The sequence below is a fragment of the Theropithecus gelada genome, chromosome 6, assembly GCF_003255815.1.
Source record: "Theropithecus gelada isolate Dixy chromosome 6, Tgel_1.0, whole genome shotgun sequence".
NCBI classification, from domain to species: domain Eukaryota; kingdom Metazoa; phylum Chordata; class Mammalia; order Primates; family Cercopithecidae; genus Theropithecus; species Theropithecus gelada.
In genome coordinates, this window is record NC_037673.1 from 66,626,379 (window position 1) to 66,651,986 (window position 25,608).

At 43.4% G+C, this 25,608-nt stretch overlaps 1 protein-coding gene across 2 annotated transcripts in view; it reads left to right on the forward strand.

Moving 5' to 3' along the window:
* MARVELD2 (MARVEL domain containing 2) overlaps window positions 1–25,371 on the forward strand; it is a 31,258-nt gene extending 5,887 nt beyond the window's left edge. Inside the window, exons 3-7 of one of the 2 annotated variants that reach the window (XM_025388255.1) lie at window positions 2,950–2,985; window positions 15,580–15,728; window positions 15,975–16,146; window positions 23,750–23,800; window positions 24,849–25,371. In XM_025388255.1, coding sequence (XP_025244040.1) covers window positions 2,950–2,985; window positions 15,580–15,728; window positions 15,975–16,146; window positions 23,750–23,800; window positions 24,849–24,971 — 531 coding nt within the window. In that variant the 3' untranslated portion in view covers window positions 24,972–25,371. The remainder of the gene's footprint in view (window positions 1–2,949; window positions 2,986–15,579; window positions 15,729–15,974; window positions 16,147–23,749; window positions 23,801–24,848) is intronic. The other variant, XM_025388256.1, reaches the window with a different exon arrangement.
* Window positions 25,372–25,608: the final 237 nt, after the last annotated feature.

Sequence of the window (25,608 nt, forward strand, 5' to 3'; positions counted from 1 at the left end):
TTTTTCTGTTATTTGCTCACTTGTTAAAAAAAAGTATAGTGCTCAAAACAGAAAGCTTTCATAGAAATCTTTTCTTTTCTTTCTTTCTTTTTTTTAATGGTTTGAGATTCAAAAGTCCTAGTGCAATATCTGACGTGCTTTGACTGGGATAACCCACTCTGGTGTTTGGCTGTTATATAACATTGCAAGTAGACACCAGATGTGTGATATATAGTTTGTTGGCTGCATTATTATGTCTGTCTGAAGCTTAAGGAAAAGACACAGCTACTGAATTTTTACAAAGAAGAAGAATATAGTCAGTAAAATAAGTGTCTCATCATTAAAGTAAGTTTGAGAACAATCTTAATTCTTTAATATGGTAAAACTTAATAAAAACTCCTAATTTTTCATTTAAATGTTATGATTTACTTTCTCCCAGTGAGTTGAATAAAGCCAAATAAGAATATGGTAAACCATGTTTGATTTTTTTAAGTACCGAGAGATTGAATTGTAATGAACATACTCTGTGAAAACTTGCCCAGTGGTTTTGATAATTTGTCTTTATTTTGGGAAGACGTATGGTCCAAAATGAGAATGGAAGTCCTACGTTGTTTTTGTATTTCTTTAACTTAATAGGATAATAATGAGAATAAATAATAATGAGAACAATAAGAATAAAATAATAATCACTGAAGGATGAGATTATATAAAAGCCCTACCTAAAATTATTTTGGTTGAACAGTAGCAAATGTTAGAGTATGTTCCACTGGCTACATTATTCTCTGAAGTAAGTTGATACTTTGCTTTCTTCCAAGGAGATGTGTGTAGTAGACTCTCCTATGCCACTGAAATTTTCAGTATTTACCTTAAATTTCTTTTGTAATTTTAAGTTAACTATATTATGAATTTTTGCTTTTCCACTTTTCCTAAGACTTCTTAGGAAGTCTTACAACTATAGGGAGTCTTACAACTATACAGTTGCACATGGTATATATTGGGCAAAACTATAAATAAAAATTAAATCCTGTCCTTATAACAGCATACACTGACATACGTATTTTGTTTTTAATATTTCGCTTGAATCTGATGCATAACAACAAGTAGCCCTTTGGTTTTTTAATTTTCTTTTTTTCTTTAAAGATGAGTATTTGCCGTGTTGTCCAGGCTGGTCTCAAACTCCTGGACTCAAGTAATCCACCTGCCTTGGCATCCCAAAGTGCTGGGATTACAGGTGTGAGCCACCATGCCTGGCCCGTCTTTTGGTGTTTTTAATTTTCTTTTTTTTTTTTTGAGATGGAGTCTCACTGTGTTGCCCAGGCTGGAGTGCAGTGGCACAATCTCGGCTCACTGTAACCTCCGCTTCCCAGGTTCAAGCAATCCCCCTGCCTCAGCCCCCCAAGTAGCTGGGATTACAGGCACACGCCACCATGCCCAGCTAATTTTTGTATTTTAGTTGAGACAGGGTTTCGCCATATTGGCCAGGCTGGTCTTGAACTCCTGACCTCTGGTGATCCATCCACCTTGGCCTCCCAAAGTGCTGGGATTATAGGCGTGAGCCACCGCACCCAGCCTTAAATTTTCTTTTTACACCTAGTGGAATGGGAAACAAATCGTTTTGTTGTTGCTGATGATGGTTTGTTTTGAGGGAGGGTCTCTCTCTGTCACCCAGCCTGCAATACGGTGGCACAATCATGGCTCACTGCAGCTTTGACCTCCCAGGCTCAGGCAATCTTCCTGCCTCAGCCTCCCAGGCAACTGGGGCCACAGGCATACACCACCACACCTAGCTATTTTTTAATATTTTTTGTAGAGACAGGGTATCACTATGTTACCCAGGCTGGTCTCGAACTTCTGGGCTCAAGCAACCCTCCTGCCTCAGCCTCCCAACGTGTTGAGATGATAAGTATGAGCCACTGTGCTTGGTGGAAAAAAATAGTTTTATAACAAGTAGCTACATGTTATACAAAGAACTTTGACATGTGTCCATGTGATCTCTCTCTATATATGTATTTTAATTTTTTTGTAGAGACAGGGTCTTGCTGTGTTGCTCAGGCTGGTCTCAAACTCCTGGCCTCAAGCAGTCCTCTCCCCTCAGCCTCCCAAAGTGCTGGGATTACAGGCATAAGCCACCTTGCCTAGCTTGATTGTCACAAAATAATTTATCTTGCTGGAACTCTACATAGATTCAAGTTATTTCTAAAAAGTTGTCTTAGCACGTTAAGCATATTTCTTACCTTTTTTTTATGTAGCAAACCTTCACATATATTAAATTTTTGTTCTTAAAGTTACAATTTATTTCTCAAATGTACATCTCTGTGTACAAAATAAAAAATTTTAATTCTAATCAATATGAAATCCAAATAGTGAAACTCACATACTTCCTCATAATTTTATGCTAGTTGCATAAGTTATTAAATCTTAATATTTGAAAATTCTATGTGAATAGAATGATCAACATAATACTTTTATTTCTTCTTCCTTTCTCAACAAAAACTTACGTCTATGAGACTTTTCATAATGCCTAATTAGACTTCAGTCACCTGATGTTGAAAGTTGTGCCTGTCTATATGTTGCTGTAACTTCCTAAAGGTTAGAAGATGTAATAGCCCAGGGCTTTTTTCTGTTAATTTTATAGAGTAATTGTCCTAACTCTTTAATCATGCAAAGTAATGGGAGGCAAGAATAAATAAAATTTGAGGGTAATTCAGAGTGGTTTATCTAACAGTTTCCACCATCCCCATATTCCCTACTCCTCTGTATGCCCCTGATTGACAGGGAATTACAGTTATCCCTCTTCTCAGTTCTCCACTGGCCCTTCAAAACCTAGGCAAAAAGAGGATGAGAAACACCCATCAAGTAGAGGATCGACCTCTTAAAATTGGGATTGAGCTATAAATGCAAATGGATGAAAATATTTGCAAAGTAGCGTCACATGCCTTTGAAAAACTATTTGAACTCTTTTTGTTCCAGGTAAATGAGCCATCATTGTCATCGAAAAGGAAAATGGTAAGAATAAAATTTACTTCACATTATACTTTAGATTTATTAATACTTTTCTCTTAGGTCTATTTATCTACATAGTAGTATCATATATCTGTGAAATGTAGCTATTGGCCAGCCGTGGTAGCTCCCCCCTGTAATCCCAGCACTTTGGGAGGCTGAGGAGGGCGGAGCACTTGAGACCAGGATTTCAAGACCAGCCTGACCAAAATGGTGAAACCCTGTCTCCACCAAAAATACAAAAATCACCCGGGCATGGTGGCACGCGCCTGTAATCCCAGCTACTCAGGAGGCTGAGGCATGAGAAACACTTGAATCTGGGAAGTGAAGGTTTAAGTAAGCCGAGATCATATCCCGGCACTTCAGCCTGGGTGACAGGGTGAGACTTTAAAAAAAAAGAAAAGGAAGTGTAGCAATTACATCAAGTTCATATTAGGACTTTGAGCTTTTTTCCAGATACTAAAAGGACCAAATTAAACAATCATTATCTATAGCTTCTTTTAATTTTGTTAGATGAAAATTTATGCAAGTTAACAAAGTTGGTTCAGGAGAACCAACATAAACCAACATATGTTTGAAATTTAATTTTTTCTTTTCTTTTTTTTTGAGACGGAGTCTGGCTCTGTCGCCCAGGCTGGAGTGCAGTGGCGCAATCTCGGCTCACTGCAAGCTCCACTTCCCGGGTTCATGCCATTCTCCTGCCTCAGCCTCCAGAGTAGCTGGGACTACAGGTGCCCGCCACCACGCCCGGCTAATTTTTTCTATTTTTAGTAGAGACGGGGTTTCACTATGTTAGCCAGTATGGTCTCAATCTCCTGACCTTGTGATCCGCCCACCTCAGCCTCCCAAAGTGCTGGGATTACAGGCGTGAGCCACTGTGCCCAGCCGAAATTTAATTGTTTTTTAAATGAAAGTGATTCTCCCAAACTTTCTTCACTTGTGTTTAAAGTTCTGTGCTGTTCTTTGTATCCTTCTCCCCTTGCTTTCAGATGCCAAATTTTTTTTTTTTTTTTTTGAGATGGAGTCTCGGTCTGTCGCCCAGACTGGAGTGCAGTGGCCGGATCTCAGCTCACTGCAAGCTCCGCCTCCCGGGTTTAGGCCATTCTCCTGCCTCAGCCTCCCAAGTAGCTGGGACTACAGGCGCCCGCCACCTCGCCCGGCTAGTTTTTTTTTGTATTTTTAGTAGAGACGGGGTTTCACCGTATTAGCCAGGATGGTCTCGATCTCCTGACCTCGTGATCCACCCGTCTCGGCCTCCCAAAGTGCTGGGATTACAGGCTTGAGCCACCGCGCCCGGCCTCAGATGCCAAATTTTTTACGACAGTCACAGGACAGTTACAAAATAAATTAATTAATAATAACATATATATATATATATGTTATATATATATATGTGTGTATATATATATATATATATATATTCTTTTTTTTTTTGAGACGGAGTCTTGCTCTGTCATCCAGGCTGGAGTGCAGTGGCGTGATCTCAGCTCACTGCAAGCTCCGCCTCCTGGATTTACACCATTCTCCTGCCTCAGCCCCCGGAGTAGCTGGGACTACAGCAGCCCACCACCACGCCCGGCTAATTTTCTGTGTTTTTAGTAGAGACGAGGTTTCACCATGTTAGCCAGGATAGTCTCAATCTCCTGACTTCATGATCTGCCTGCCTCGGCCTCCCAAAGTGCTGGGATTACAGGCGTGAGCCACCGTACCCAGCCAATAATACTTTTTTTTAAAGATGCCAAATTTTGTAGTGTCGGGGAATTTCTATTCTACAATTTACCAGCTGTGTGGCAGTAGACAAATTATTTAACCTTTCTATGCCTTCATTTCTTCATCTGTGAGATTGCAATAGTAATAGTTCCTACCTCGCAAGTTTGCTGAGAGGACTCAGTGAGATGCTGTTATCATTATTTACATATATGTAATTATTTTAATAATCATAATTTTACCCTCATTGAAAATTTTACCCTCATTTTTTGAGATACTAGACATTATTTCTTAGCAAGGAGTTGAGAATTCAATCTTTGGATTTGTTTCTCTGAAAAGAGAGCATATTTACTTGGTTGAAAATTCAAAAGGGTCTATAATACAAAATCATCTCATTTCTACACCCCAGCTTCCCTGTTCCCCTGCCTGTGTTACTTGCTCTCCCTTCCCTTTTACACAAATGGTAGTATGCTACACACATTCTAGCCCTTGTTTGTTTTACTTTTACTTAACAGTACATTTCTAAGATGTTTCCTTAATAATATGTAAAGAGTTTCTGTATTTTTTTATAACTGTATAGTATTGCATTATGTGGATGTATCATAACTTATTTAACCATGATAAGCATTTAGGTTGTTTCCAGTCTTTTTTGTTTTTTTTTTTTTTTGAGACAGAGTCTCGCTCTATCACCCAAGCTGGCGTACAGTGGTTCAATCTTGGCTCTCTGCAATCCACCTCCCAGGTTCAAGCGATTCTCCTGCCTCAGCCTCCCAAGTAGTTGGGACTATAGGCACCCGCCACCACACCCAGCTAATTTTTGTATTTTTAATAAAGATGAGGTTTCACCATATTGGCCAGATTGGTCTTCGAACTCCTAATCTCAGGTGATCCACCTGCCTTGGCCTCCCAAAGTGCTGACATTACAGGCATAAGCCACCACACCTGGCCCAGTCTTTCACTATTAAAAACAACACTATAGTGAATAACCTTATACATACAAATACATACTGTTACGTACTTCATTCCATATATGTACAAGTACACTTGACAGATAAATCCTGAGAAGTGAATTCCTGCATCAGAAGGATGTATCTTTTTATTTTGATTGCCAGACGATCCAATAGAGGTTTTACCAATTTCCACTTCCAGCAGTGCTACAGGTTTCTTCACACCCTGACTAATACAGTTTGTTAGAAAATGTGTTGACAAGTAGCTGGGATTACAGGCATGCACCACCATGCCTGGCTAATTTTGTATTTTTAGTAGAGATGGGGTTCCACCATGTTGGCCAGGCTGGTCTCAAACTCCTGACCTCAAGTGATCTGCCTGTCTTGGCCTCCCAAAGTGCTGGGATTATAGGCATAAGCTACCATGCTCAGCCCAGAGTACTAAGATTAAAAAGTGTGTTTCACACATCCTTGGGTTGGAAGAGAAGAATCTGTTTGCTTTAGGAGGTTAAAAGTCTACACTTTGTAGATGTTGACTGCTCAGCACTAGGCTGGACAGGGCTGTCTCACTGGGCTGCATTGTGGCAATGATGTGGAAATAGAGGTCATTTTTGGCCAGGGTGGAATTTATGGGCTACCTGGGCATTCCCTCTAGGTAGGATTAGTACATAGTCAACCTGAATGGCCTGGATCAGTTGGAGGAAGTTGCCCCAAATGATAGGGTGGTCAGGGTCATTGTTTGGTAAGCATGTACCTGATGCAGGCTCCATCGGTGGGGCAGGATTAGGAGGATCTGCCAGACAGTTCTAGGGTACCTCTTTCCGGGTACCTCTTCCAGCTGCCCTGGAAGGTTGGTGCTCAGAATGTCCAGGGTGTATTGTAGGCTCCCAGATACTGAGAGGTCCCAGAATAATCGGGAATAACCTTAGCAGATACAAGAACTCCCGTTCCTAGGACTCCACTGGATATCATATCAATCCAGTTAACTTCTAGTCTTTCAAGATATGGGAGCTGAAGCCAAAGAGCATCCTTTTAGAGGTATCTTTTCCTGGAGATGGATCACTGTGGATACTCCTAAAAGAAGACCTCTATAAGAGGGAACTTCATGACTTAATCAACGAATCTCTATTGGACTCACCAATGAGAACCTTTGTCAAAATTATCAGGACCAGGTGTGGTGGCACGCACCTGTAGTCCCACTTAGGAGGCTCGGATGGGAGGATGGCTTGAGCCTGGCAGGCAGAGGTTGTGGTAAGCTGATACCACACTACTGCACCCCAGCCTAGGTGACAGAGTGAGATCCTGACTCAGAAAAAAAAAAAAAAAAAAAAAGAGAGAGGGAGGGAGGGAGGGAGAGAGAGAGAGAGAAGAGAGAGAGAGAGAGAGAGAGACAGAAAGAAAGAAAGAAAAAGAAAGGAAAGAAAGAAAAGAAAAGAGAAGAGAAAAGAAAAGAAAAGATCAGGACCTCCAGCTTTTCACTGGGTGTGATTCTCGCCTGTGTCCTTCCTAGTTCATAGCAGGAAAGAATTGGCAGACTAGCATGACAAAGAGGAAATGAACTTTATTTTATTTATTTAGTTTTTTTGGAGGGGGAGACAGGTTATTCCTCTGTCACCCAGGCTGAGGGCAACCTCAAACTCCTGGGCTCAAACAATCCTCCCACTGTAACCTCCCAAGTAGCTGGGACTACAGGCATGCACCACCATGCCAGTTAATTTCTAAATAATTTTTAGTAAAGAAGAGGTCTCACTATGTTGCCCGGGCTGGTCTTGAGTGATCCTCCTGCCTCGGCCTCCCAAAGCGCTGGGATTACAGGTGTGAGCCACCTCGCCCAGCCAGCAAGTGAACTTTAGAATCAGACAATCTAAATTTGAGTACTAGGTCAGCTCCTTACTAGCTCTGTGATCCTGGGGAAACTGCTTGCTTTCTCTGAGCTTCAGTTTCCTGTCTATTCTTTGGTCTAATACTACGGGGTGCCTTCTTATTTTGTTTTAATTAATGTAATTTTTTAAAAGCAAGTAAGATCACTTTTAAAATAAATAATAGAAAGAAGATAAGATCACATAGAGACAGCAACAAATTCTGAAAGCTGTGCTTTAAGTGCTGTGCAGGTTTATATTATAAGCTAGAAAAGCGAGAATCTAATGTGGGCATGCAATGTGATGGTATGGGTTTGAGGTCAGGGGCCTGTGCATTATTATATTACACACTCAAAGGGAGAGAGAATCAAGAATTGGAGAAATAAATGCATACTGAAACACATAGCTAGTTCTCCCTATTTCTTTTCCCGTTTTTGTTTGTTTGTTTGTTTGAGATGGAGTCTCGCTGTCACCAGGCTGGAGTGCTGTGGCGCGACCTCAGCTCACTGCAACCTCCAACTCCCTGGTTCGAGTGATTGTCCTGCCTCAGCCTCCCTTAGTTCTCTCTATTTCTAACCTGACAGATATTCAGCCCATTTTTAAGTTGAAAAGTTTAATAATTATATTCATAACATTACTTAGACTAGTTTTTGCCAGAAGCAAAGAATGGTCATGTTACTCTGGGGCACTGGGCTGGGCCATTTTCCCCTCTCCTTTGACATGTCTGTCATCAAGAATACTGTCTAAGAGTGGCCTTTCCCATTCTGGAGCCTAATGCAGCCTTCCCATAAAAGCCTAATGAGGATTTAATTCTTTGTCTCATATGTGGTTTTAGATTTCTTCCCAATAGAGAACGGGTGCAGTGGCTCACGCCTATAATCCCAGCACTTTGGGAAGCCAAAGGAGGTGGATCTCTTGAGGCCAGGAGTTTGGGACCAGACTGGCTAACATGGTGAAACCCCACCTCTACTAAAAATACAAAAATTAGCCAGGCATTGTGGTGCATACCTGTAATCCCAGCTACTCAGGAGGCTGAGGCAGGAGAATGGCTTGAACCTGGGAGGCAGAGGTGGCAGTGAGCCAAGATCGTGCCACTGCACTCCAGCCTGGGCAACAGAGTGAGACTCTGTCTCAAAAAAAAAAGTTTTTTCCTAATAAGAGTTTTCCAAACCGATGATCAGGAAGGTTCATCCAAAAAGAGCAAAAGTAAAAATTAAGACCATAAAAATAAAAAAAAATTTAGGCCAGCCATGGTGGCTCACGCCTGTAATCCCAGCATTTTTGGAAGCCAAGGTGGGTGGATCGCCAGGGGTCAGGAGTTTGAGACCAGCCTGGGCAACATGGCAAAATCCCATATGTACTAAAAATGCAAAAAAAATAGCCGGGTGTGGTCACACAAGCCTGTAATCCCAGCTATTTGGGAGACTGAGGTGGGAGAATGACTTGAACCCAGGAGGCGGAGGTTGCAGTGAGCCGAGATCAAGATCGTTACCACTGCACTCCAGCCTGGGCAATAGCAAGAGACTCTGTCTCAAAAATTAATTAGTTAATTAAAATAAATTTAAAGCAGATGAAATATCTATATGGAAATATTCTGATTTCTTCAGGGTCTCTTTCTATATTAAAAGGTAAGTCTTAGAATTAGGGATGGGCAAGTAAGAAAAATGATTAGTTCTTCCTTGAAAAAATGTTACGTAGAAAACAAATTAATGATGGACCCTCTGCCCAAAGCAACTTTGACCAGGAGATCTGAGATTGATGCTGGGGCTGCTGCTGAGATCCAGAGGATCAACAAACTCATAGCAGCTTCCTCAGTGCCATGAGATCTGGATTGTTAAACATTTAGGAGTTAAACCATGTGTCCATATGGGGGTCAAAAAAAAGAAAACAGAAGTTAAAGAGAACTAGAAATTCATTTATTCAAGCCAAAAAAGCTCCCCCTAATGTTTAATGCCATTATTCATTTTCAAGACTAAATATATAGGAATTCATTAGGATGAAGAAATGGCATCATAATCAGCAAGAAATACAGCAGAATAAATACTAACTTCAAAATGTGTTCCCTAAAAATATCCTGGCTTAATTTCATTTCCTCAGGGTACTCTGCTTGCCACTCATGTTTTTGCAGATTTGGGGACCGAGTGGCGAGGCATGCTTTCTGCGTCTAGGTGATCTGGCTTCTGTCCCACCTAGAGCCATGGTTGGAGAACTTTTCCTTTTCATAACCTTCCCCTAGGGCTGGTTAGCAGCCTCCACACCTAATCCAATCTAAAGGGTGTGCTATTTAAATAGTGAGTTAAGTGCTAGTGGTTTTTAGAATGAGCTAATGTTAAACCAAAGCCAGTTTCAGGGTAAGGAAATCAGGAAACAAAGGATTTTTAAAGCTTCCTGGCAAGATGAAGATTAAGGTTTTAAAATCCTGTTTTGTTTTTTATTTGCAGTGAAGTAGGGGCCCTCCCAAGCCTCTCTCAGTTTAGTTCAGCAAGCATTTCTCGAAGGCTTAAGGGATCAGTAGAGGGGAGGGAGGTTACTGCACCAAAGAGGAATCGTGTTCCCAAGCACGATCTTACTTTCCAGTAGCAGTATGGCATTGCTTGCCCTGTCCATCACAAGCTTGTTTCTAGTGTGCTACTAGAACTTCAGGCAACTTTAGGATATGAACAATATACATTTAAGTAAACAAGTTTCTTTATGTTATTCATTTAAAGTATCAATGAACCAGGCCAGGCACCGTGGCTCACACCTGTAACCTTAGCACTTTGGGAAGCCAAAGAGGGAGGATAGGTTGAGCCCAGGAGTTCGAGGCTGCAGTGAGCTATGATCTCACCACTGCACTCCAGCCTGGGTGGCAGAGCGAGACTGTCTCAAAAAAAAAAAAAAAAGTATCAATGAACCAAATAGTTCTGGGTTTTTTGTTTTTTGTTTTTTGTTTGTTTGTTTGTTTGAGACAGGGTCTCACTCTGTCACCCAGGCTTCACTGCAGCCTTGACCTCCTAGGTTTAAGTGATCCTCCCACCTCAGACTCCCAGGTAGCCTGCACCACAGGTGCATGCCACCATGCCCAGTTAATTTTTTATTTTTTGGCCAGGCATGATGGCTCATGCGTGTAATCCCATTCTTTGGGAGGCTGAGGTGGGTGGATTACCTGAGCTCAGAAGTTCGAGACCAGACTGGGAAACATGGTGAAACCCCATTTCTACTAAAATACAAAAAACTAGCCAGGCATGGTGGTGTACACCTGTAGTCCCAGCTATTCGGGAGGCTGAGGCAGGAGAATTGCTTAAACCCGGAGGCGGAGGTTGCAGTGAACCGAGATCATGTCACTGCACTCCAGCCTGGGCAACAGAACGAGACTGTGTCTCAAGAAAAAACTATATATATACACACACATATTTATGTGTATATATATATACACACACACACACACATATATATATATATATATATTTTTTTTTTGTAGAGACAGGATCTCCCTGTGTTGCCCAGGCTGGTCTCAAACATCTGGGTTCAAGCAATCCTCCTGCCTTGGCCTCCCAAAGTGCTAGGATTACAGGAATGAGCCACTGCACCTGGTCTAGTTCTGGGTTTTATTTATTTATTTATTTATTTATTTATTTATTTATGAGACGGAGTCTCGCTCTGTCACCCAGGCTGGAGTGCAGTGGCACGATCTCAGTTCCTTGCCACCTCCGCCTCCCAGGTTAAAGCGATTCTCCTGCCTCAGCCTCCTGAGTAGCTGGGATTACAGGCGCCTACCATCACGCCCGGCTAGTTTTTGTATTTTTAGTACAGACAGGGTTTCACCATGTTGGCCAGGCTGGTCTTGAATGCCTGACATTAAATGATCCACCCCCCTCGGCCTCCCAAACTGCTGGGATTACAGGCATGAGCCACCTCACCCAGCCCAGTTCTGGGTTTTAATTGTGGCCTTTCTACTTAATAGTTACGTGACCTTGGAGAATTGACTTGACCTCTCTGAACCTCACTTCTGTTTTTGATTTTTTTTTTTAAGAGGCAGGGTCTTGCTCTGATGCCCAGGCTGGAGTGCAGTGGACCATTCACAGCGCCCTGCAGCCTCAAACTCCTAACCTCAAGTGATCCTCCCACCTCAGCCTCCCAAAATGTTAGACTTATACATGTAAGCCACTGCACCTGGCCTCAACCTCACTTATTTTCTTTCTTTCTTTTTCTTTTTGTAAGACAGAGTCTCGCTTTGTTGCCCAGGCTGGAGTGCAGTGGCGCGATCTCGGCTTACTGCAAACTCCGCCTAATGGGTTCACGCCGTTCTCCTGCCTCAGCCTCCCGAATAGCTGGGACTACAGGCACCCGCCACCTCGCCCGGCTAATTTTTTCTATTTTTAGTAGAGAGAGGGTTTCACTGTGTTAGCCAGGGTGGTCTCGATCTCCTGACCTCGTGATCTGCCCACCTTGGCCTCCCAAAGTGCTGGGATTACAGGTGTGAGCCACTGGGCCTGGCACTTCTTTATGGATAAAATGGAAACACCTCTTCTGGCATCCACCAATGTCATCAACTTGGTTGGTGTTCTAGGCACTGTCCAATGGAGTCCCTGAAAGTTTTTTCTCAACCCCAAAGCTGAGCATCCATTTTTGCCCTTTCTAGAGTAGAATCCACTGGATCTTCCAATCCTATCTCCTTTCTGTCTGAGACTTCCTCTCTAGGCCATTTCACCTTGTGTTCTCTTTCTCTCTTTTGAACACACAATTTTTACTAAAAGGGCCTCTAAGAGCTCTGCTGTTGAGAAACCAGCGTGACTTGGCACAGTGGCTCACGCTTGTAATCCCAGCACTTTGGGAGGCCAAGGTGGGCGGATCACCTGAGGTCAGGAGTTCAAGACCAGCCTGACCAATGTGGTAAAACCCCATCTCTATTAAAAATACAAAAAACTAGCCAGGCATAGTGGCTTGCGCCTATAGTCCCAGCTACTCGGGAGGCTGAGAATTGCTTGAACCTGGGAGGTGGAGGTTGCAGTGAGCCGAGATTGTGCCATTCCAGCCTGGGCAACACAGCAAAGCCCTGTTTCAAAAAAAAAAAGGCTGGGCATGGTGGCTCATGCCTGTAATCCCAGCACTTTGGGAGGCCGAGGCGGGCGGATCACGAGGTCAGAAGTTCGAGACCAACCTGGCCAATATGGTGAAACCCCATCTCTACTAAAAATACAAAAATTAACTGGGCATGGTGGCGTGCACCTCTACTCCCTAGCTACTCAGGAGGCTGAGGCAGAAGAATTGCTTGAACCCAGGAGGCAGGGCTGCAGTGAGCCGAGATCGTGCCACTGCACTCCAGCCTGGGTGACAGAGTTAGACTCCGTCTCAGGAAAAAAAAAAAGAAACCAGCATGGCTCAAACCATCATCTCTTGCATCTAGGATTCTTATAGCCCTTTTCAGAGAATCACAGGTTAGGACCACTTGGGCAAATTGAAGACATCTTCTGCCTTTCCTCTGCGATCCCAGCAACATCCTCCTTACATTTAAAAATCTAGCCTAGGCATGGTGGCTCAAGCCTGTCATCCCAACACTTTGGGAGCCTGAGGCAGCAGGAGTTGAAGACCAGCCTTGGCAAAACAGCAAGACCCCTGTCTCTAAAAAAAAAAAAAAAAAAAAAAAATTTTAAGCCTAGTCACAGTGGCTCATACCTGTAATCCTAGCACTTTGGGAGGCCAAGGCAGGCAGATCATTTGAACCCACGAGTTTGAGACCAGCCTGGGCAACATGGCAAGACCTAAAATTTAAAAATTAGCCAGATTATCCAGCATGGTGCTACACGCCTGTGGTCCCAGCTACTTGGAAGGCTGAGGTGGGAGGATCGCTTGAGCCCAGGGGTTTGAGGCTGCAATGAGTCATGATCGAGTCAGTGCACTGCAGCCTGGATGACAGAGCAAGACCTTGTCTCAAAAAAAATTTTTTTTTTTTTAATAACCTAAAGATACTAGCCTGGGTGTGGTGGCTCACACCTATAATACCAGCACTTTGGGAGGCCAAGGTGGGCAGATCACCTGAGGCCAGGAGTTTGAGACCAGCCTGGCCAACATGGCAGAACCCTGTTTCTACTAAAAGTACAAAAATTGCTGGGCACGGTGACTCACACCTGTAATCCCAGCGCTTTGGGAGGCTGAGACAGGCGGATCCCAAGGTCAGGAGGTTGAGACCATCCTGGCTAACACGGTGAAACCCCGTCTCTACTAAAAATATAAAAAATTAGCCAGGCGTGGTGGCGGGAGCCTATAGTCCCAGCTACTCGGGAGGCTGAGGCAGGAGAATGACGTGAACTCAGGAGGCGGAGCTTGCAGTGAGCTGAGATTGCGCCACTGCACTCCAGCCTGGGCGACAGAGCGAGACTCCATCTCAAAGAAAAAAATATGTATACAAAAATTAGCTAGGCATGGTGGCACACACCTGTATGTAACCATAGCTACCTGGGAGACTGAGGCACAAGAATTGCTTGAACTGGGAGGCGGTGGCTGCAGTGAGCTGAGATCATGCCACTGTACTCCAGCCTGAGCAACAGACCAAGACTCCATCTCAAAAAAAAAGAAGAAAGAAAAGATACTAAAAAATGAAAATACTATAAAAATAGTGAACATCAGGAAGCGTTTCTTTCTGATAGTAAATTTGTTTGCTTCCCTCTTCATATAATGAAAACAATGTAACTCGTTTCCTTTTCTGTTTTTTTGGTTTTCGGTTTTTGTTTTTTTTTTGAGAGGGAGTCTCGCTCTGTCGCCCAGACTGGAATGCAGTGGCACAATCTCGGCTCACTGCAACCTCTGCCTCCCAGTTTCAGGCGATTCTCCTGCCTCAGCCTCCTGAGTAGTTGGGATTATAGGCAGGCACCACCACGCCTGGCTAATTTTTGTATTTTTAGTAGAGATGGGGTTTCACCATACTGGCCGGGCTGGTCTCAAACACCTGACCTCATGATCCACTGGCCTCAGCCTGCCAAAGTGCTGGGATTCCAGGCATGAGCCACTGCACCCGGCCAACTCATTTCCTTTTCTAATCCACTCAGTGGTTACTTACAATTAAATGATCCCAAATTGCCAGTATCATTACTTTCTCTTTCTATTTAAGTAGCCTTGTTCCATTTTTATCCTTGAATTTTTTTGAATTACATTTTTTATTTTTTTATGGCTAGTTGGGGTGTAAATTCCAAATAGGTAAGTTCTTAAGACTGTGTGTCTGGCATTGCATCATCTACCTTTGACGTGTACACGATTGGGGCTGGAGTGTGTTTTACCTACTATGTATTACCATATCCCAAATGTGCTTCCCTTAGCTATTATAGAAACGTTCATATAAAACATGTAGTTGTGATGTGAAATGTTAACTCTTATTTCCACTTTTCTTCCTCCTGTCTTGCTCCCCATTTTCTTCTTCTTTTTTTTTTTTTTTTTTTTTTGAGCCAGAGTCTCACTCTGTCGCCCAGGCTGGAGTGCAGTACTGCAATCACAACTCCCTGTAACCTCTACCTCCTGGACTCAAGCAATCCTCCCACCTCAGCCTCCAACCCTCTCAAGTAGCTACTAGTGGACTACAGGCACACACCACTGCACCTGCCAGATTTTTTTTTTTTTTGGACAGAGTCTCAGTCTGTTGCCCAAGCTGGAGTGCAGTGGTACAATCTTGGCTCACTGCAACCTGCGCCTCCAAGGCCCAAGCAATTCTCCTGCCTCAGCCTCCCAAGGAGTTGGGATTACAGGTACCCACCACCACACCCAGCTAATTTTTGTATTTTTAGTAGAGATGGGGTTTCACCATGTTGGCCAGGCTGGTTTTGAACTCCTGACCTCAAGTGTTCCGCCCACCTCGGTTTCCCAAAGTGCTGGGATTACAGGCGTGAGCCACTGGGCCTGGCCTTAAACTTTTATAGAGACAGAGTCTTGCCATGATGGCCAGGCTGGTCTTGAACTCCTGGCCTCATGTGATCCTCCCGCTTTGGCCTCCGGAAGTGCTGGGATTATAGGTTTGAGACAGCCCACCTGATCTTCCTCCCCATTTTCTAAGAATAAATTCAGAGGATTTTTTTCTACCTATATTTATTAATAAATCCTCTTTTTCTCCCTAACTGCAGTGTGAAATGGCCACCAGTGGTGACAGACAAAGAGACTCAGAAGTTAATTTCAAGGAATTGAGAACAGCAAAAATGAAACCTGAACTACTGAGTGGACACATCCCCCCAGGCCACATTCCTAAGCCTATCGTGATGCCCGACTATGTGGCGTGAGTATCAGTCTGAATTCTTCCTCAAGGTAGAAGTTGAGGGGCCCCATTTGGTCCTTTCATTTTCCAGTTTGTCTCCAAGTTAATACTCTGTGCTTGAAATCATGTATGTAAATAGTTGTTACCTGAGAGGTAATGTATTGAATTGAAGGTTCAATATGATCAGTAAGGAATAAGCTAAGCCGATTTCCCATTCAGCTTCTTTTAGTGAAACAATTATATCTTTGGTTTATGTTTTTCCCCCAGAAAATACCCTGTGATTCAGACAGATGATGAGCGAGAACGCTATAAAGCCGTGTTCCAAGACCAGTTTTCAGAGTACAAAGAGCTGTCTGCAGAAGTTCAGGCCATCCTGAGGAAGTTGGATGAGCTGGATGCAGTGATGAGCAGATTGCCCCATCATTCGGAAAGCCGACAGGTTAGTGTGTGCAGCTGCCTAGGAGGAGCACTGAAATCTAGAGGATGAATACAACCTGGCTTTTTTTTTTTTTTTTATCTGTGAGACAGAGTCTTGTTCTGTTGCCAGGCTGGAGTGCAGTGGCACAATCTTGGCTTGTTGCAACCTCCACCTCCTGGGTTCAAGTGATTCTCCTGCCTCAGCCTCCCGAGTAGTTGGGATTACAGGCATGTGCCACCACACCCAGCTAATTTTTTTGTATTTTTAGTGGAGATGTGGTTTCGCCATGTTGACCAGGATGGTCTCAACTCCTGGCCTCAAGTAATCCACCCACGTTGGCCTCCCAGAGTGCTGGGATCACAGGCATGAGCCACTGCATTCAGCATGAAATCTGGGTTTTGTTTTTTTTTCGAGATGGAGTCTCACTCTGTCACCCAGGCTGGAGTGCAGTGGCGTGATCTCAGCTCACTTCAAGCTCCACCTCCTGGGTTCATGCCATTCTCTTACCTCAGCCTCCCGAGTAGCTGGGACTACAGACGCCTGCCACCACGTCCAGCTAATTTTTTTGTATTTTTAGTAGAGACGGGGTTTCACCATGTTAGCTAGGATGGTCTCGATCTCCTGATCTCGGGATCCATCCGCCTCGGCCTCCCAAAGTGCTGGGATTACAGGCGTGAGCTACCGCGCCTGGCCCCCAAAATCTGGCTTTTAAAAAAATTTATAACCATTTACATGTGCTTTCTGTGTCTAGGAAAGCATTTGAGATCCTCAAGGTGTCTAGTCAAGATGACAATTCAAATTATGTAACTTAATATCTTTTGTCTTTAATTATTAAACAGTATTTTTTCTTTTTGTTTTTTCACTCTGTGCTTACCCACATTTTATTTTCTTAAGTAAAATATAAATTTGCCTAAGATACATACCAAGTCAGGCAGGGTCCCAAAGGAGACAGATGGCACATTCAAACTAGGATAATTCACAAAGGTTTATTCAGAAAGTGAGTGTAGGGAAGCCGCCAGGGGCATTGCATTCCCCTGCTAAGCCAGAGCCCAGCAGTTAGCACTCCAGGCGCAAAGGCAGAGCACCCACTGAGTAAGAGTGGAGAGCAGAAATGGCCAGGCACAGTGGCTTATGCCTGTAATCCCAACACTTTGAGAGGCCAAGGCGGGCAGATTGCTTGAACCCAGGCATGCAAGACCCTGGACAACATGGTGAAACCCCATCTCTACAAAAAATATAAAAATTAGCCAGGCGTGATGGCATGCACCTGTAGACCCAGCTACTCAGGAGGCTGAGGTGCGAGGATTGCCTGAACTCAGGAGGTCGAGGTTGCAGTGAGCTGTGATTTTGCCACTACACTCCAGCCTGGTGGACAGAGTGAGACCATGTCTCAAAAACAAAAAACAAAACAAAAAAAAGAGCAGATATGAGATATGCTACAAATGTGAGCTGCTGGGCACACACATCAGACTGGTAGCTGTGATTATGACATAGAGGAAAACCAGGAGTAGAAATGGTGGTTAGAGGGGACTTAAGCTTTTTTGTAGTGCTCTTCCTCACCCCCCACATTTTTCACATTTTGAAATAGGAGTATTGAAATAGGAATGCCTTATAACCTGTGCCATTTTTAAATTTTTATTTATTTATTTATTTTTTGAGATGGAATTTTGCTCTTGTTGCCCAGGCTGGAATGCCATGGCATGATCTCAGTTCACTGCAACCTCCACCTCCCAGGTTCAAGCTATTCTCCCACCTCAGCCTCCCAAGTAGCTGGGATTACAGGCATGTGCCACCACGCCCAGCTAATTTTGTATTTTTAGTAGAGATGGGGTTTCACCATGTTGGTCAGGCTGGTCTCGAACTCCTGACCTTATGATCTGCCCGCCTCAGCCTCCCAAAGTGCTAGGATTACAGGCGTGAGCCACCGCACCTGGCCACCTGTGCCATTTTTAAATCAGATGTACTCTTTTTTTTTTTTTTTGAGACGGAGTCTTGCTCTGTTGCTCTGTCACCCAGACTGGAGTGCAGTGGCGCAATCTCAGCTCACTGTCACCTTTCCCTCCCAGGTTACATGATTCTCCTACCTCAGCTTCCCAAGTAAATGGGACTATAGGTGCATGCCCAGCTAATGTTTGTATTTTTAGTAGAGGCAGCGTTTCCCCATTTTGGCCAGGCTGGTCTTGAACTCCTGACCTCAGATGATCCGCCCACCTCAGCCTCCCAAAGTGTTGGTATTACAGGCGTGAGCCCCTGCATCTGGCCCAGATGTACTCTTTTTAATTGAGATCTCATTCACATATAATAAATCTACCCTTTTAAAGTATACAATTCGGTGAATTTTAGTATAGTTACAGAGTGGTGCAATCAGCACCACTCAAATTCCAGAACAGTTTAATCACTCCAAAAAGAAATCCTGTATTGGCGGGGGGCAGTGGCTCATGCCTGTAATCCCAGCACTTTGGGATGCTGAGGCAGGCAGATCACTTGAGGTCAGGAATTTGAGACCAGCCTGGCCAACATGGTGAAACGCTATGTCTACTAAAAATACAGAAATTAGTTGGGCGCATTGGCGGGCTGAGTAATCTCAGCTACTTGCGAGACTGAGGCAGGAGAATCACTTGAACCCAGGAGGCAGAGGTTGTCCAGCCTGGGCACCAGAGCGAGATCCTGTCTCAAAAAAAAAAAAAAGAAAAGAAAAGAAAAAAAAAGAAACTGTTACCCATTACATAACTGCTAATAATTAGCAGTTATTTCCCATTCTCAGCTCTGTCCAGCCATTGACAACCAGTAATCTACTTTCTGTCTGAATGGATTTGCCTAGTTTGAACATTTCATATAAATCCTTTGTGTCTGGCTTCTTCATTTTGCATAATGTTTTCAAGGTTCATCCATATTTTAGCATAAGTCAATACTTATTCCTTTTTGTGGTGGAATAATATTCTGCTATATGGATATACCACATTTTGTTTATCTATTTATCAAGAGATAGACATTTGGTCTTTTCCACTCATTGGCTGTTATGAATAATGCTGGTGGGAATATATTTGTGTAATATTCTCTTTTTAAAAGAGGCTGTATTAATCTATTACATGTATAATTAAATTTTAAAAACTTTGTAAAAACTAAATGTTGGTCTGGCTGTGGTAGCACATGGCTGTAGTGCCAGCTACTCGGGGGGCTGAGGCAGGAGAGTCACGTGAACCCAGGAGGCGGAGGTTGCAGTGAGCTGAGATCGTGCCACTGCACTCCAGCCTGGGCCAAAAAAACCAAAAAAACTAAATGTCAAATTTATCAAAAAAAACAAAAAAACTAAATGTCAAATTTATGTATGGGAACACACACACACACACACACACACACACACACACACACACACACACATATATATATAATTTTTTTACCTGAGAAGTTGGGTATCTTTGTTTCGACCACAGACTCTGTTAAGTGTACATTTAAATCACTTATCATTATGAGTTAACTAAGCCAAATGTGTATTGCAGTGACGTTTTCCTAACCCTGGAGCAATGGAATGGTGCTGGCTAAGAGACACCAGTACAGGAAGCAAGAGAAATTCAGCAAATATTGAGGTTGAATGTCAGTACCATTTGGAAAATAAGCAAGGCCCACGGGTCTAAGAAGGGTGACCTAGGTTAGAGGCCGTCAAAGGAGTGCAGGAAGCCATGAGGCCCCAGGAATCTAGATCAGCACAGGTTGGGAGGAGCAGGCTTATTGGGAGAAATAATGCAGAAAATCCTGACCTGCAAGTCCGGGCGTGGTGGCTCACACCTGTAATCCTAGCACTTTGGGAGGCTGAGGCGGGTGGATCACCTGAGGTTGGGAGTTTGAGACCAGCGTGACCAACACAGAGAAGCCCCATCTCGGCCAGGTGCAGTGGCTCACGCCTGTAATCCCAGCACTTTGGGAGGGCAAGGCAGGTGGATCACCTGAGGTCAGGAGTTCTAGACCAGCCTGGCCAACATTGTGAAACCCCGTCCCTACTAAAAATACAAAAATTAGCCGGGCATGGTGGCACGTGCCTGTAATTCCAGCTACTCGGGAGGCAGAGAAAAGAGAATTGCTTGAACCTGGGAGTCGTAGGTTGCAGTGATCCGAGATCGCGCCACTGCACTCTAGCCTGGGCGACAGAGCAAGACTTCATCTCAAAAAAAAAAAAAGAAATTCTGTCTCAACTAAAAATACAAAATTAGCCAGGTGTGGTGGCGCATTCCTGTAATCCCAGCTACTCGGGAGGCTGAGGTGGGAGAATCACTTGAACCTGGAGGCAGAGGTTGCAGTGCGCCAAGATCTCACCATGGCACTCCACCTGGGCAATAAGAGCGAAACTGTGTCTCAAAAAAACAGTTGGGGTGCGGTGGCTCACGCCTATAATCCCAGCACTTTGGGAGGCCGAGGCGGGTGGATCATTAGGTCAGGAGATCGAGACCTGCCTGGCCAACATAGTGAAACCCCGTGCCTACTAAAAATACAAAAAATTAGTCAGGCGTGGTGGAGGGTGCCTATAATCCCAGCTACTCGGGAGGCTGAGGCAGGAGAATAGCTTGAACCTGGGAGGCAGAGGTTGCAGTGAGATGAGATTGTGCCATCGCACTCCAGCCTGGGTGACAGAGCGAGACTCCGTCTCACCAAAAAAAAAAAAAATAAGAAAATCTTAACCTGTAATCTTTGAGCCAACACCCAGTGGTATCTGGTTTGTGTGCTTTAAAATGGACAAGGGCTGCAGCACGTGGTCTGCAGTTGGGAAATCAAGAGGGTCCTGATGACAGTACAGGCTGAGACCAAGTCTTCCCATGATGTTTCCACCCAGTATCAACAACAGCCATTACCTGTGATTTTTAACAAGACAGGGCTTGTAAGTAACCCAATGGCAGGCCCGTGGTTATTATTATCAGTGTATCCTCCAGTCCTTATCTAAAGTAGAAATATTAACCGTATTACAAAAGTTAGCTTCTCCTTGGCCACAGGCTGAGCTTTGTCCTGGGCAGGAGTCCACAGGCTCATTCATTTTCCCACCATGTCCCCATGGAAGCATGTGACGCATTTCAAAGTCCAGTGGGCCTGTTTGGAGGCAGGTTCTCTCACAGACATGGTTGTGCACCCCTGAAAAATAGTCACATGACTTTTCTGAGCCCATAAAATAGAAATATTGCCCCAAACAATCCCTCTGGTCCTCACCATGCCTTAAATTCAGTGACAGACTCTAGATGGATGTTACAGCTCATCTCTGCCTGCATCTCCAGCACAGCAGTGCTAACCCCAGCAGTAAGTTTATTCCTTGTCCAGGATCTGTTATTACAGATTGCAATTAAATCACCAGGTTTATTTTCAAAACTGCTGGCAAGCATTCAAAACACAAACATACTGATGATCTCAGTCTGTAAAAGAGATTGAAGAATTAAAATTGTTCGGGCAAGGGGGCTCATGGCTGTAACGCCCACACTTTGGGAGTCAAGGCAGGATGATTGCTTGAAGCCAGGAGTTCAAGATGAGCTTGGGCAATATAGCAAGACCACGTCTACTCATAAAAAAATAAAAATTAGCAGCCGGGCATGGTGGCTCACACCTGTAATCCCAGCACTTCGGGAGGCTGAGATGGGTGAATCACAAGGTCAGGAGTTCAAGACGAGCCTGGCCAACGTGGTGAAACCCCATCTCTACTAAAAATACGAAGAATTACCTGGGCGTAGTGGTGGGCACCTGTAATCCCAGCTACTTGGGAGGCTGAGGCAGGAGAATCGCTTGAACCCAGGAGGGGAAGGTTGCAGTGAGCCAAGATCGCACCACTACACTTCAGCCTGAGCGACAGAATGAGACTCCATCTCAAAAATAAATAAAAAATAAATAAATAAATAAATAAATAAAAATAAAAATTAGCCAGGCCTGGTGATGTGCCGTATAATCCCAGCTACTTGGGAGGCTGAGACAGGAGGATCACTTGAACCCAAGAAGTTTTGGTTACAGTAAGCTGTTGCACCACTGCACTCCAGCTTGGGCAACAGAGCAAGACCCTGTCTCAAAAAAAAAAAAAAAGAAAGAAAGAAAATATACTGGGAAAAGGATATGGATCAGTGATGGAAAAGGTTCTCAGGGCAAGCTTTTATTTTATTATTATTTTATTTATTTATTTTTGAGACAGAGTCTCACTCTGTTGCCCAGGCTGGAGAGCAGTGGTGTGATCTTGGCTCACTGCAACCTCCGCCTCCTGGGTTCAAGTGATTCTACTGTCTTGGCCTACTGAGTGGCTGAGATTACAGGTGTGAGCCACCATGCCTGGCTAATTTTTGTATTTTTAGTAGAGAGGGGGTTTTGCCATGTTGGCCAGGCTGGTCTCGAACTCCTGATCTCAGGTGACCCACCCACCTCAGCCTCCCAAAGTGCTGGGATTACAGGTGTAGGACAAGCTTTTAGAACTATAAATTATTGGCTGGGCACAGTGGCTCACACCTGTAATCCCAGTACTTTGAGAGGCCAAGGTGGGCAGATAACGAGGCCAGGAGTTCGAGACCACCCTAGGAAACATGGCAAAACCCCATCTCTACTAAAAATACAAAAATTAGCTGGGCATGGTGACGCACACCTGTAGTTCCAGCTACTTGGGAGGCTGAGGCTCAATAATAGCTTGAGCCAGAGACGTGGGAGGTTGCAGTGAGCTGAGATCATGCTACTGCACTCCAGCCTGGGTGACAGAGGGAGACTGTCTTGGAGAAAAAAAAAAACAAACCTGTAAGTTATTATATTTATTTATTAGGTTTGCTTTGTCTGACAATCTCTATGCATAGGTGTGCATGGATGAATGAGGGCATTGCTGTAGTAATCTGTTCCCTTTGGATAGACCGTTCAATTCCTTAACAAAGTTCATATTTATTTATTTATTTTTTTTTTTTTAAATTTATTTATTATTATTATACTTTAAGTTGTAGGGTACATGTGCATAACGTGCAGGTTTGTTACATATGTATACTTGTGCCATGTTGGTCTACTGCACCCATCAACTCGTCATTTACATCAGGTATAACTCCCAATGCAATCCCTCCCCCCTCCCCCCCAAAGTTCATATTTATTATAAAACTTAGGAAAAAGTTACAAGGAGCCTTATATTAGCTATTTTCAAAAGTTACATACTGTCAAACTGCTTAACCCCAACACCTAATAACTCGAAAAAGAACTTTCCAAAGGGGATGAACTTTCCAAAAAGGATGTACATAATCATAACTAATGTGGTTATTATGTGGCAAGCACTTTATAAGGATCATTTCAAATAAGTGAACCTTCTTACAACCCTTTGAGGTCATTATGGTTTTATTTCCATTTTTCCAATAAGGAAACTGAGCTTGCCAGCTGTGTGACCCTGGGCAAGCTGTGTATCCTCCCTAAGGGCCTGGGGCTTGGGTCTGGTTGCATTTGGTCAGGGCCCTTTCTTTTATTGCCTGGGCCTAGCAGATAGTAAGCCCTCAAATATTTGCCTGTGAAATGAATTTTTGTGTGTCACTGTTTTCATTATTTTCTTAGTTAAAATTGTTTTTTGTTCTAATTCTCAGTGTGCTTTGAGATATGATTTGAGTAAATGCAAATGTTTTAACTTAAGTATACAATATATTATTTTTAGGAACATGAGAGAATTTCAAGAATCCATGAAGAGTTTAAGAAAAAAAAGAATGTGAGTAAAACAGTTTTCTTTCTCAAACTGTATTCTTATCCAGGTACATATGTGATAATTGACAGACTCTAGATTCTGTTAGCTAAAATAGTTCCTTTTTGTATTTCGTGAGATGCTCCTTTTAAGGGAAAATGGCTGCTGGATGCCATTTCTTGTCATGTCTGTTCTGAATACATTTTGCTGTGTCCTGATTTAGCAACCTAGGGAAATGAGCATTGATCAGAAATTCTCCACCTGTTCCTTCAAAAAGATGAACTGATTTTACATCTTTCCAGCTCTAACTTAATCTCAAAATCAGTAGAGGTGGCTGGACACTGGCTCAGGACTGTAATCTCAGCACTTTGGGAGGCCAAGGCGAGTGGAACACCTGAGCCCAGGAGTCTGAGACCAGCCTGGGCAACATGGCGAAAACTTGTCTCTACAAAAAAATACAAACATTAGCCGGTAATGGTGGCACACGCCTGTAGCCCCACCTACTTGGGAGGCTGAAATGGGAGGATCACTTGAGCCTGGGAGGCAGAGGTTGCGCTGGGAGACAGAGTACGCCACTCCACTCTAGCCTGGGCAACAAAGTGAAACCCTGTCTCAAAAGGAAAAAAAAAATCAGTCAAGGCTGTAGAGACCATTTGTTAATATTTTTTATACTTATTACTTTTTTTAAAGAGATGGGGTCTTGGCATGTTGCCTAAGCTGGCCTCAGACACCTGGGCTCAAGCAATCCTTCCACCTCAGCCTCCTGAGTTGCTGGGACTACAGGCACATGCCACTGTACCTGGCTTTATTTACTTTTTTATGTACATCAGATAGTAAAATGAAAGGTGCCTCAGCTCTTTGTACTTCTGTTTGATTTTGCTGTGAATCTAAAACTGCTCTAAAAAAAAAAGTACATTTAAAAAGTGTGTAAAGAGCTTAACTATTACTCTGAGTTCGGAATCTGCTATAGAGACTTCCGTTGTGTATGATCATTTCCTGTGTGACAATGTATGTTTCTGGGTTTTTTTTACTGAGGAAGCCAAGAGCCAAAATAATGCTTATATTTCTTTTACAGGATCCTACATTTCTGGAAAAAAAAGAACGCTGTGATTACCTAAAGAATAAACTTTCTCACATAAAGCAAAGAATTCAAGAATATGATAAAGTAATGAATTGGGATGTACAAGGTTATTCTTAACCCTTATTTGAAACCACTTTTTATTTTATTTTATTTTATTTTGAGATGAACTCTCGCTCTGTCACCTAGGCTGGAGTGCAGTGGCATGATCTCGGCTCACTGCAACCTCCACCTCCCAGGTTCAAGCAATTCTCCTGCCTTAGCCTCCCCAGTAGCTGGGATTACAGGCATGCACCACCACGCCCAGCTAATTTTTGTGTTTTAAGTAGAGAGGGGGTTTCACCGTGTTGGTCAGGCTGGGGAACTGCTTTTTTTTTTTTTTTAAATAGCAGGTTTACTATTTATTTACTGCCTTTTTGATGCTAGCCTCTGTGGTAGGTAAGCAAGCGCTTCCCGAATCAGCTTCCGGTTGGTTTAACCAGTATGCAACATTAATGATTTTACTCAGACATTTTTAAACACATTCAGATGTACCAAGGGCCTTTACTAAGAATGGAAAAAATCCTGTGTTCATCTGTGACCAATTTCATATTCGTCTATTGCATTTAAATGTGTCATCATTTTAGAGATTGTATCCTGGCGGTGTGATGGGCAAGTGGACTATCAATTCTGGTGCTAGTTTTTCCTTTTTCACTCAGGCAGGTTCCTAGGATTTTTCTAGGACAAATTTCTCTTCCTAGAGAAATTCCTAGGGGAT